The following is a 12,477-nucleotide window of genomic DNA, read 5'->3' as shown; positions in this document are numbered from 1 at the left end:
GCCAGGAATTTACAAGATGAGTCCCACAACTTGGAGTGAGTTAGACGCCCAACTCGGAAGTTGTAATGAGTCGAAAATATTTGAGGATTTTACTAGGAGTCGACAAGTTCTGAAGCGAAGACTCACAAGAGTCCCACAGGTGCAGATGAGTCCCTGTGACTCAGGTCAAACTGAGTCTCTGAGTCCAACAGATCCGAAGCAGTTGATTCCCGAGTATTATGGATCTGAACAGTTTGAATCCAGATGTCGATACAAAGTAGATCCGAGTGATCAAACCTCTGAGTCCCACAAACCTGAATGAGTCCCTTTGAAGGACATAGGTGTGACTCACACTTCGCAGCCGGCTGGAGTCGCTCAGAACGTTGACAAGGTTTAACTTCCAAACAAACATTCACACCCGCGGGTCACGTGACTGACTTGAAGACGGCGATGAGCAGGTTGACCAGCAGGATGTTGGCGACCAGCAGGTAGCACGCCATGATGGCGGGCGTCAGCCAGGCGCCCGGGATGCACGGCGGCAGCTTCTTCCCGTCCTCGTCGTACAGGTTGTCTCCGCAGGGGGCTGTGGAGGACACGTGTTGATGACATCGCCCGTCACCTGACCGGGGTCAAGGGTCACTCACGGTTGATCTCCATGGCGTAGACTGTCCGTCGAGGAAGCAGCGGCGAAGACAGGAAGGAGACAGAGTCAGAGTCAGCAGCAGCGCCACCTAGTTTCACTTCAGGTCACCGCAGTCACACGGTGACGTCACGTTACCGCCAGCAGGTGACGCTGTTTACACATCCAGGAATTCACTTTAATTCATCCAAAACAAACAAGAACTGTGACGTCATATCTACACGTCACTCAGGTGCGACGTTGAACAGGTAAGTAGGTAAGTAAGTAAGTAAGTAAGTGAGTTATTTCAACGAGGTTCATTGGTTTTGTTGTAACGTTAGCTGTTAGCTTTAGCTGTGTTGCTAACGCTGGTTATTAACTAGCATTAGCAACACAGCTAATGCGCTAGGACTGCAGGTTAGTTTAATAAAAAATAAAATATTATTTTAGTATTTTTCAAATGAAAGATTATGTAACCACGAGCCATTTAATTATTATTATTATTATTGTTCTTGTTGCTGTTGTTGTTGTTGTTGTTGTTGTTGTTATTATTATTATTATTATTATTATTATTAATAACTAGTCCGTCAATATAAAAATACTTTTTTTTTTCATGTGATTATAAAAATGTAATAATAATAGAAGTTTTATAAAATACAATAAAATAATGATTTGAGATGATTTAGCGCGACAAAAAAATGAATTGCTCTTCACTCAGACGATGCAAAATAAACCAAAAAGAGGATCATTTTACAACTTTACGTCCGCTCCAAGTTCTGGTCTGAACACAATTTAATCGTATGAATGTACATACATATATACTGTATGAATATATAACAACAGTATTGTTGTTAATTTTGGCTTTCAAATAATATTTTATATTTTTTAAATAGTTTTAATGGTTTATATTTTAATAATAGTCCAGTAGCCTTTAAGGATGATGTTTTTACATTTCTTAGTTTGAAAAGAAATGAAAGCAGTTACGACTGAGGACGAGAGGATACAGTGAGTCCGGCAGCTTTTAAAGCTGATGTTTGGACATACTTTGGTTTAAAAAAACAAATAAAAGCAGTTACGACTTTGTCAAGAGTCATGTGGTCTGTAAATACTACAACACCAGAGTCAAGTACTGGACAATACTACACATATATACTTGTTACTACACTATCACAACACCAGAGTCCAGTACTGGACAATACTACACATATATACTTGTTACTACACTATCACAACACCAGAGTCAAGTACTGGACAATACTACACATATATACTTGTTACTACACTATCACAACACCAGAGTCAAGTACTGGACAATACTACACATATATACTTGTTACTACACTATCACTATATATCGCCATGTATCGTTGACCTTGTATATGATACGTATCGTATCGAAAGATTCTTGCCAAATGCCATGTGTCAGCAGACAGTCGATCGTTGAACTACAGTTCACCAAATCTGTTAACTTTCCAATTAAATAATCTATCTTTCTTTTTTTTAATATATATTTTGTTGACAGTTACATGGCAACAAACACCAAACTTCCTTGGTGGAGGTAAAACAGAGAAAGGTTTCTGTAGCGTCAAACTATTTTTGCAAATTAATACAATGTGTCCCCAAAACTTTCAAAGTAAACATCAATGATTAACACCTAATCACAAGGACAGGTTCACATAAATTCATGAGTCACAATCTTCACGGTGTCCAAAGATCTGATCCTGGAAAACGCTGAAACACAAGCCTTGACAGTGAGAGCGAAGCGACTGAAGTCTTACTATGAACTCTAGTCTTACGGTCTATGGAGTCTGCAAACACCTCTCCGTAGATCATCCAATACGGCATGTAGAAGATGTTCCGGGCCAAGCGCCACGTGGGCTTCTCGTCCGGGTGCAGGATGGCCTGTCTGGCCACGCCGAAGCTCATCAGCACCACCAACATGATGACCACGAAGTACAACATGTCGATCATCTAGAACCGAGAGCAGGGTTGAGCTATGGTGCAGAGAGATTCAAATTTAGGTTAGCGTACCATTTTGCCGATCATCATGACGTAAGGTCCGAGGTATTTGTTGACCCCGAAGATATCAAGGACCCGGATGTACCAGAAGATTATGTCCACGCAATAGATAACTCTGCCATAACCCAGGTATGGATGGTTCTGGAGCCGCAACAGTAAGCCCAGCAGGAAAACCCAGATGGCCACCAGGTCCGTGATGTTCCAGTAGTCCTCCAGCCAAACATTGATCTTCTGCTTCAGCTTCCCTGGTTCCGACATCAGGATCTAACAGAGACGCATCAGAACTCCACACCGGGAAAAAGTCCAGCTCAGGACTTACCTGTCGGACCTTCTCCAGGCCCAGAGTGATGATGTATGAGATGACGATCCACTCCTGCAACGACGGCCAGCGCTCCATCTTCACGAGGATGATGTAGTTGTAGAGCGCCAGGTAGACCAGGTAGGCGATCTTAAGATACAGAGGGGGTGGGGTTGTGGTGAATTTTGCTGCTGATTACAGTATAGGATGCGCTGATCCCACTTTTTAGGTCCGGATACCAAAAACAGGGATTTGAGTCTCAACCAATACTGATAACGCATCAGAAAAAGTGTTAAAATATCGACCTTCTTGTCCTACTGTGAGACAATACTTGAATAAAGGAGACATACTGTTTAACGGCAAACTATAAACAAAGTAACATAGTGAAGGTTCAACCCTGCAGGAGATCAGGCATCATAAAGTTAAATTGTCTAGATCCGCTCTGTGGATTAGACCCTTTTCACAGATTCCGTACAATGAACAAACTTTGTGAAGCTGGAAGGGACCGAGGCCTGATACCAGAATTGGATTGTTACATCCCTGGTTACAGTTTTAGTCGTTGATCAATAAAGTTATTGTTGTTTGTAGGACTGTACACAAAGACTTTATGCATTTTTCTGTAGATTTTTTTTCATTTTGTTGTCTTTTAACTCAGCAGCGGAGCCGAGGTCTCCAGCTTACACTCCCACAGAACACTCTGCTGTCTGAAAGGTTAGGGAAGGTGTTGTTGGTGTTGTGCCATCTTTGTAGTCGAGTCTTTCTTTGGTTGTGTGTTGTCTTAATGTCAGGGAGTTTTTGATGACATGTTAGTGTTAAGCTTTTAAAAACGCACCGTGGTGAACCAGAATTTGGTGAAGGGGGTGTTGTAGAACTCGTAGATCTTCTTGCCTATAGGAACCCTCTTCCTTCCTTTCTTGGGGTTCTCCTCTTCATCTCCTTTCTTGGATGTGGTGTCCACGTTAGAGACGGTGTCCTGGAAGAGTAAAAAGAATCATCAGAACTGCTCAACAATGCATCAGATTTTCTCCCTTTCCTACCTTGGTGGATTTGTTATCGTCGTCTTTGGCTTTGCTTTCATCGGTTTCTTTAGTGGAATAGAACGATGACTCATCTCCCAGACGGAAGTCCATGAGGAGGATACCTGGAGGAAAGATGATTCCTAAAATGACCTGAAAGACAAAGAAGAAATAGTCCCACAAATACCAATGCAGGGTCATTATAAGAATCATTTAGATTTCCGAACAAATGAAAGCAGTTACAACTTCATCAAGAGTCATGTGGTCTGTAAATACTACAACACCAGAGTCAAGTACTCAACAATACTACAAATATATCCTTGTTACTACACTATCACAACACCAGAGTCAAGTACTCGACAATACTACAAATATATCCTTGTTACTACACTATCACAACACCAGTCAAGTACTGGACAATACTACAAATACATCCTTGTTACTACAGTAATAAAATATAAGGTATTGTTACCCCTGTATAGTGATACTTTTTGCAGATCATATGTGTCTTACATAAAGTGCTACGATTATTTTGAAAAGAAAATGCGAAGTGAAGATACTATCCGGTTCAAAGGATAACCCCATTTTTCTGCCCTGGCTAACAACACAGATTTCAGGGATTTAAAACCCTGTTTGGGTCAGATTGTACCTTAAGACTGTTGCTCTTGCCCATCCTTAGACACCCCATCCACATGTCCGTCAACAGCATCTGGCTGCATGTGTGGGCGATGAAGTCCCGATGTTTGGCCGCCACTGCGAGCTTCAGACAGGTGGAGTTGCTCCAGTTCTTAAGTTCGTACGTCAGGAGCTTCATAGCAATCTGCTCATCATGTTTGTAAGATTGATCGAGAAGCTCGTAGGCCAACTGGCCAAACTCCCTGTGCACAGACGGTTAATGTGAGGAGACCAGAGGGAACAGTTGACAGTGTGACTGAACAGTGAGGGGAGTCATCAGACAGGAGGAATTGCTCAACAGGACAGTACCCGAAAGGTTACTATTCCAGAGAAGACAAGGGGAGTCACAGGAGCAACAGGGAAACGAGGCGTATCACTAGGGAGTGGCATCAACTTATCAGGGGAATTTGAACGGAGTTGTGCCCAGTTTGGTTGAATCAAAGGAACAAGGGGAATCACAAGTCAAGGGTCTCAGGTTTTAGGTCTACAGAAACATGGTGGTGTCCAGACTTACTTGGAGTTGTTCTCCAGGTCCTGATAAATGTCGTCTACCAGTTCACTCTGTGAGGACTCGTGGGCCATTGCCTTGTAAAGCTTGCATGCCACCAGCGCTTTGGCCATGGCTTCTTCACCTCGCTGCCACAAGAACAGTGCCATCTTTTGGCGCTTCATCAACACAGCCCAGACCATCAACTCATGGAAAGGGTACTGGAAGCGGCTGACCTCTGGATCATCCACATCAATGTCCACTTCCTCTTCCTTCTTCTTGTTCTTCTTGCCCTTCCCTTTCTGCCTTGGCTCGTCATCCTACAGGATAAAGTGAAAATCATGAACAAGTCTTATCGGATTCTGTAGGTACATGGAATACAAGTGGACTCACCTCCATTCCCAGGAGTTTCAAGGCTTTTGGCTGGAGGAGAAAACAGAGGAATGTCAGCGATTATTGCCACAAGATGTTCCCTCGGTTCTGTCTGAAGGTCTCACCCTCTTCAGGCCATATAGGTTGTTGTAGAGTGTCCGGAACGTTTTACGGGTGTAATTACAGCGATAAGCTCCGCCCATCAGGAACTCCAGCACCAGTCCGATGTCGATCAGAGTGATCTGATAATCTGGAGGAAGATTCCCCTGAAACACAAGCCCTGTGGTCAGCAAGATATTTCAGGCACAAATCCATTGACAATGTCTTTTTTATTGTTGACCCAGGTCACATTTTACTATTGAACACATTTGTTTCTGCCTCCCTCTACTGTATTATGAATGTAATTGCAACAGTTTAGTGATTTTAGGGTAAGACATGTTTTGGAAACAGGGACCAAACTGTTTTCATCTGTCTGGTATCTTTAAAAAGTATTTTTGGCCACGATTGAAATTACTGCAATAGCCGTCGACCCACTGCCATAATGTTGTTTGTGTTTAGGAAAAAGCACAATAATATCTAGAAAGTTCTGCCATTGCTGTTGAAAACAGTCATTCAAGAAAATATGAATAAAAAAAATAAACAGTTTCTATCTATAATATCTTACTGGTGGTACTTAACATACGCTATTAACAAAGACGCAAAACAATTATTTCAAATTGACTGCTTGAGACCTAGGCTCCTGAAAAAGTATGAGTTATCTGATGCCTGTGATGTCACTTAAAGTAACAGGGTCTTTGTAATAGACAGAATGTGAAAGCATTATGGAGTGTTATGCACACATACAAGTCATATTTTTTAAAATAAATAATATGAATTTAAACTTTTATTTTGAAATACATAACGTTCTTTTTTCATGACATTTTGCTTAAAATCTTAGCTTTTTTAAAAATGATTATTCAATGAATGACTCAAGAATGAATTCAATCATACTTTCTAATCTTCATCATAGAAACTTTAAATTAAAGACTTGTGAGTTGCCGTCAGTGAGCGAACGAAGCTTCTCACCTTCTTCACGTCTCGGACCACAAAGTGCAGCGTGTTAGCAGGTCCCAACTTCTGCAAGACAAGATGTGCAGTTGCTCAGAAGAGCTCAAATCTAAATCCTAATTTGAGTGGACAAACGTGCAGATTAAGGCAGCGACGCCAAGGGTTGTGTCGGCCATAATGTGAGGGCCTGTCGCGCCACATGTTGCTTTAAGAGCTTTTTTTAATGGAGCTTAGACGAGCGCTCTGATGGGACGATAATCTGCAGATCAACATGAGGAGATGGAGGTTAAAGGACAAAGCTTTTTGTTGTAACACGACTTGGCTCAGAGTTTGGGGTCAGAAGCAGAGAAACAGCAGGATGGTTACGTACTCCACGGCTCTGCCGCTCATACCGTGTTGTAAAGTTCCTCCAGGCGTGGGATGGTCAGGAAATGATGGATGTTGACGCCGTTCTCAATCAGAAGCTTCACAAAGTCGACCCGGTCCAACACCAGCGCGTCCATCATGGCCTGTTCCAGTGAGTTCACCTGCCAGAGCGTAATCATTCATGAACCTGAACGTACTCAAGCCGTTTTATTCAAGCCATCATCTTCATACCCAGCTTAGCAGTTCCAGTTTCCGTGGGTCCGTTTCTTCTGGTGGTTCTGGTTTAGTTTTCCCTCCTTTGCCTTTCTTCCCACGGTTCTTTCCTTTAGCTCCCCCTGCAGGCGCCGCTGCTCTCTGGGCTGCCGTCGGGCTCTTTGGGCGGTCGGTGAGTGCGATGCTGGCAGGCTGTGTGAAAGACTTTAACGTTGAATCGGTGGAGATGTGTCTTCTTCCCCTTATTTTTCAACGTAGATAGCTTGAAACATGTTTAAACCTGAAGTCCTGGGGGCTAAATCTGGCTTGACATTATCCTTAAGGTTTTTAGCTATTTTTCCCCAAATAATTTATATTTCTTAAAGTTCAATAAAGTCCAGAATGTGTCTCAGTAACATACGCTGTTAGTATTATTTTGGGGTTAATTGTGTGCGCACCAGACGGTGGGTGCTTTTTAAATACATGTGTCTAAATTAGATGAAGATTTTCATCACTAATTGATGTCAGAAGAGGCGTCATCATGGTACTGGTACATCACTATACAGGTTGGCTAATGGTTCAAAACCCACCCCTGAACTGAAAGACTGACATGACGTGGCCGAGACTCACGGGCAAGTGAAGTCCATACACAAAGATCTGACTGCGCGCGATGTCCACCCGGTTCCATGCCAGCGCGAGGCTCAGCTGATCGGAGGCCGACGCGTTCGTACCTGTGACCATGAACCGTCAGTTTCTGGATTTGAAAAGTTTGAAAGTCAGAGGTGTCGTGGTTATACCTTTGAGCAGAGCAGTGAGGATGGACATTTCAATGTCCTGTTGGCCCTCGGAGCCCATCCTGAAGACGGTGATCTGGAACACATTAATCCGGATTACAGGGAGGTCAGGGGTTTGCTTTTATCAGTGGGGTTGTTAGCCTGAAGGGTAGAGAGTCAACACTCAACAGCAGGATCTGAACCTTCAATCCTCTCACCTCTGACCCGCTAAAGAGGCAGACAAAAGTAAACGATGTACGGATTATGATCTCCTGACTGTTTCCACAGAACAGTGGATCAGTTACGACGGCTGAACCACCACAGTGATACTCACCAGCGCCCTCTTCTTCATGCACTCCGTCAGCAGCAGGAAGATCTGCAGCGCCTGACTGCGGCTGTAGTTGAAGGTCTTCTGGATGGTGACTAGCAGCTGATCTTTGGCGCTGTCACTGAGGAGCCTGTTTCGGACGGAGAAAAGGCAGATGACATCGTAAAACAAGTTCCACCTTGGCTGGACCAGGATGATAAGAAGAGCTGCTGCTCTGGTTTTCTTGCCTCAAACCCTCGAACGGACTTGGCCAAACAAAAAAACAGTGCCTTTGATCGTGTTTGTACCTTTTTTTTACGGTACTTTCTGTGACACAAATATTTACTGACAGTCCTAGAGGAGGATCTGATGACTCACCCGTCTTCATCACTGTATCTGTGCGCAAAGGAAAGGATGTCAGAAGCACGTCCACTGCCGTCGCACACCACCACGGGCACCGGTGGGTCCTCCTTCAGGCTCTCCAGGACGATGGAGATCACATTAGGCCCCCCCTCTAAGATCAGACACACCACTGGGACACCCTGACCCAGACCTGGCAGACACAGCGTACACAAACTTCAGCTACTCTTGAGACCACCTTCTGATTTTCTCATTAATGAAAATAGTTTTCCTGCAGATGGTCAGCAGGACCTCGTGCTCGAGCCCAGTGCCTTCCGACAGAACTCACGTGTGTTGATCTTCTGCAGCGCGATGTGTTTCTCCAACTGTCTGCGAAGGCGGACTTCAGCCCCGTACTTCCCGCTGGACCCGTTGTCTGATAGAATGAAGTGTGAGTGGCTGCTGTTCAGAACCGACAGCTTGCTGAGTGGGTTGGACATCGTCTGGTACGGTCGTGACACCTGAAGAGAAAGTCGAGGTCGTTGGATACACAAGGAAAGTGGAGGCACAGGAGATTTCCAATATCAACATTTCGCCTCAAGTCGGTTTGTGTTGTTTATACTCCAGCATCGTATGTGGACGCAGATACCATTTTTAGAACCTGCTGACTCCGGTTCCAAGTGATCCGGGGACGGCACTAAAAAGGCAACGCTGACCGACTGCTGGCCACTGATGTTGCAAGAGGGTGAAGTCACATCTCAGACAATAAGAAGTGGTAGAGTATGTAGGTCTATCAAGTCCGTGGATGAGATCCAGACAGTGAGAATTGGGACAGAGCAAAACAAAATAAAAAAGGTGTCAGGTTTGTCTTGGTGTCACGTATTAAATGTAATGAATCTGTTTTCGAGGCGCTATGTTTTAACGGCCACACCCAACACGAGTTAGATTAAAAATTATTATACGTATAGTATACGCCATATTTAAATTAAGGCTAAAAGATAATCAAAATATAAAGTATAAATTACTCGCTTCATCTAAGAGCTTAAACGTTTGACTACACATTCACAATCAACAATCATTACACTCCAGACTGACACACTGTTTCAAGACAAGCTTGAATCAGAATTAGAGATACGACACCGGTTATTTAAAAACATCTGTTTATCTGCAAATCACACCTTAAATCGTAGATCAAAGAACAAAGCAAGACACACCCGGGAATGGGGGGTTAAGAGACGGAAACCCCCACCCAAGAACATTTGAATGATTTGAAAAGGAAACTAATTAGGAAGTACTCTGCACAGGGGATCGCGGCACAGGGAACTTGAAAGAACCATTTGGCCCAGAAAGGACGACCGGGTGGGAAATTTTCCTTAAATATCGCGATGTTTCTACAGTTCGGGACCTTTTCTGCCCGGGGCTATTGACCTGTACAGTCGCCGGGAGAAAGTGCGTCCGATCGATCCTAACCCTTGTATTTTGTTTGACTTGAAGCGGCGAATAAAAGACCCGTGACACACTCTGGATTGACCATCTTTCTCCACACAGCGAAGCATTAAGAACCGGAACGGGAAGTGACGGTGTGTTGGAGCGACCGGAACGGACTCCGTTTTAGTATCAGTGCGGCGGAAACACAACAGAGCTCGAGTAGACTTTACCCAAGCAGGGCTGGAACTGTGTAGTGGAAAACACTCTTCTTTCTCATTCTTTCCAAACAGAGATTTTCTATCTTTTTCTGGAATTAATTAGACAAAAAAAACTGGCAGCAAAAGATTCCTGACATGACTACTTTGACTTACATCTCTCCCGATGAGGTCCTCTTTGTTCTGGATGATGCCCCATGGTGCAATGCCAATGGCACAGACTTTTCCTCTGGACTTTGACGAATGATCCTTCAGAGCGTCGCCCACGTGACGGATCACACCTGAAAACCACAAGAACGTTGAGTCCGACCCACTCTTCGACTGTCCATCCGTGGTTGAGACTTTGATAGACGGTGGGTTACCCGTGCTCACTCCTCCGGTGAAGATCCAGGCACCCGTGGTGACGGCTGCTTTGATCAGGCCCTTCCCAAACACCTGCTTCAGTTTGGGAGGGAGCTCAAAGTTCTGGAGGCCTCCGTGCACAGAGATGAGCAGGGTGGGAAGTTCTAGCTGCCAGTCCTTCACCATCAGGTGAAGCAAGTTGTCGGGTCTGGAGTCGAAGGAGACTCGGATGTACTGTTGGGATCATGGAGACAAAGTTAGGAGAACACCTTTTTGTTTGTGTGTTTGTGCGTGTTCGTACCATGGCCTTGTTCATGTGCCCGCCCTCCTGGATCTCCAGGGTTCCATAAGCATCTGTGGGCGTGACCTGAGTGTGTCTGAGAGGCGTCCAGCGCTCCGTGGGTTGGACGTCCAGCTGCACTAGCAGACCCGTGTCCTCTTTGGCACCGTCCCCTCTGGACCCCGGGACGGGGGTGTGTTGTGCGACCACCTGACCACAACTGCACCTGAAGACGAGCCAGGAGGATCTTGAGATGTGAGCGAGTCATGCTGTACTTGTTGACAAATGAACCTCCAACCTGCTGGGATCTTTCCCTGGAATGATCTGGATACATTCTCTCTTCTGGAAGGTTTTCTCGATCCAAGCTCTCTGAGTCTGAAGAAAACAAAACGATATTGTGTCCGACTTAAGACGAGAGATCAATTCATTCGTTCATCAACTAAGTGAAGCTGAAATCATTTTGAGATTTTGAGCAGATCAAGCTTTTTGACCAGAGTTATCAGTGATAGTGCGGGATTTAAAAATGCTGTTAAAACGTTAGTGTGTGAGTCAGCTCCATGCTGCTCACTCTGTGTGTGTGTGTGTGTGTGCGTGTGTGTGTGGGTGTGTGCGTGTGTGTGTGGGTGTGTGTGTGTGTGTATGGGTGTGTGTGTGTGTGTGTATGTGTGTGTGTGTGTGTGTGTAAATGCAGCTGATGAAACAAGATCTCGCTTCGATGAATCCGACTAATTAGAAGAGAAAGTGCAGATTTCCATTTCTTTATGGAACCAATCCGCTTATGCTGCTTTAATCCTGCCGTGCACACACACACACACACACACACACACAAGCACATACACATACACATATATAAACAAATGCACACACACACACACTCATACATGAACACGTGGACACACATAAATGTATGAATCTACTAATGTCACTGTTCATCCACTTTAGATGATGGAAGATTAACATCACAATGTCACGAGTTGTATTGTCTTTGTCACAGCAACAGTTGATCATCATCATCATCATCATCATCATCATCATCATCTTCATCATCATCTTTATCTTTATCTTCATAATCATCATCATCATCATCATCTTCATCATCATCGTCATCATCTTCATCATCTTCATCATCATCATCTTCATCATCATCTTCATCATCATCATCATCATCATCATCATCTTCTTCATCTTCATCTTCATCTTCATCATCTTCATCATCATCATCATCATCTTCATCTTCATCATCTTCATCATCAACATCATCTTCATCATCATCATCATCATCATCATCATCATCATCATCATCATCATCATCAATCATTATCATCATCAGAGCTCACCCTCTGGGATCCAGAAGAAGCGCTCCGTTTGATGGAGGATCGTTTGAAGGATCCATTGGTTCCCTTCCTTCCCTTGTTGTCCATCCTGAGCGGCTCTATCTGTCAGGCATCTGTGTCTTCTGGTGAGACCTCCTCCTGGGTCTCCTAACCCTCTCTGGGCATCAATGAACTCCTACTGGTCGCGCCATGTGTCTGTGTGGAGACGTCTCTCCCACGTCCAGACCTCACTGAAGTCCTCATCTGAGTCCTGCTCAAGTTCTCGTCTCCTCAACGCTGCTCCTCTGAGTCCGGGGCAGCAGTGGTGGTCCGCCCGTTGGTCTCTGTGTAATCAGGATTAGAGGAGGAGGAGGACGGGGACGTCCTCTGTGGACACTCGTTTAATAAGA

General features: G+C 44.4%; 1 protein-coding gene across 1 annotated transcript in view; it reads right to left on the bottom strand.

The window, feature by feature from the left end:
• Positions 1-12,175, bottom strand: part of LOC148076198 (transient receptor potential cation channel subfamily M member 1-like) — a 17,773-nt gene extending 5,598 nt beyond the window's left edge. Inside the window, exons 1-24 of the mRNA XM_087793135.1 lie at positions 12,092-12,175; positions 11,053-11,129; positions 10,776-10,980; positions 10,495-10,708; positions 10,289-10,413; positions 8,839-9,010; positions 8,529-8,703; positions 8,178-8,301; positions 7,868-7,940; positions 7,701-7,801; positions 7,110-7,283; positions 6,905-7,039; positions 6,531-6,581; positions 5,591-5,731; positions 5,487-5,516; positions 5,121-5,413; positions 4,581-4,809; positions 3,953-4,084; positions 3,748-3,888; positions 2,937-3,065; positions 2,630-2,881; positions 2,395-2,569; positions 624-644; positions 418-562 (exon numbers count right to left, since the gene is read on the bottom strand). Coding sequence (XP_087649261.1) covers positions 418-562; positions 624-644; positions 2,395-2,569; positions 2,630-2,881; positions 2,937-3,065; positions 3,748-3,888; positions 3,953-4,084; positions 4,581-4,809; positions 5,121-5,413; positions 5,487-5,516; positions 5,591-5,731; positions 6,531-6,581; positions 6,905-7,039; positions 7,110-7,283; positions 7,701-7,801; positions 7,868-7,940; positions 8,178-8,301; positions 8,529-8,703; positions 8,839-9,010; positions 10,289-10,413; positions 10,495-10,708; positions 10,776-10,980; positions 11,053-11,129; positions 12,092-12,175 — 3,398 coding nt within the window. The remainder of the gene's footprint in view (positions 1-417; positions 563-623; positions 645-2,394; positions 2,570-2,629; positions 2,882-2,936; positions 3,066-3,747; positions 3,889-3,952; positions 4,085-4,580; positions 4,810-5,120; positions 5,414-5,486; positions 5,517-5,590; positions 5,732-6,530; positions 6,582-6,904; positions 7,040-7,109; positions 7,284-7,700; positions 7,802-7,867; positions 7,941-8,177; positions 8,302-8,528; positions 8,704-8,838; positions 9,011-10,288; positions 10,414-10,494; positions 10,709-10,775; positions 10,981-11,052; positions 11,130-12,091) is intronic.
• Between the last annotated feature and the right edge of the window lie 302 nt (positions 12,176-12,477).

This window comes from Callionymus lyra, chromosome 6 (assembly GCF_982586985.1).
Source record: "Callionymus lyra chromosome 6, fCalLyr1.hap1.1, whole genome shotgun sequence".
NCBI lineage: Eukaryota > Metazoa > Chordata > Actinopteri > Syngnathiformes > Callionymidae > Callionymus > Callionymus lyra.
The sequence above is the reverse complement of the archived record's forward strand: the minus strand, read 5'-3'. Positions and strand labels throughout refer to the sequence as shown.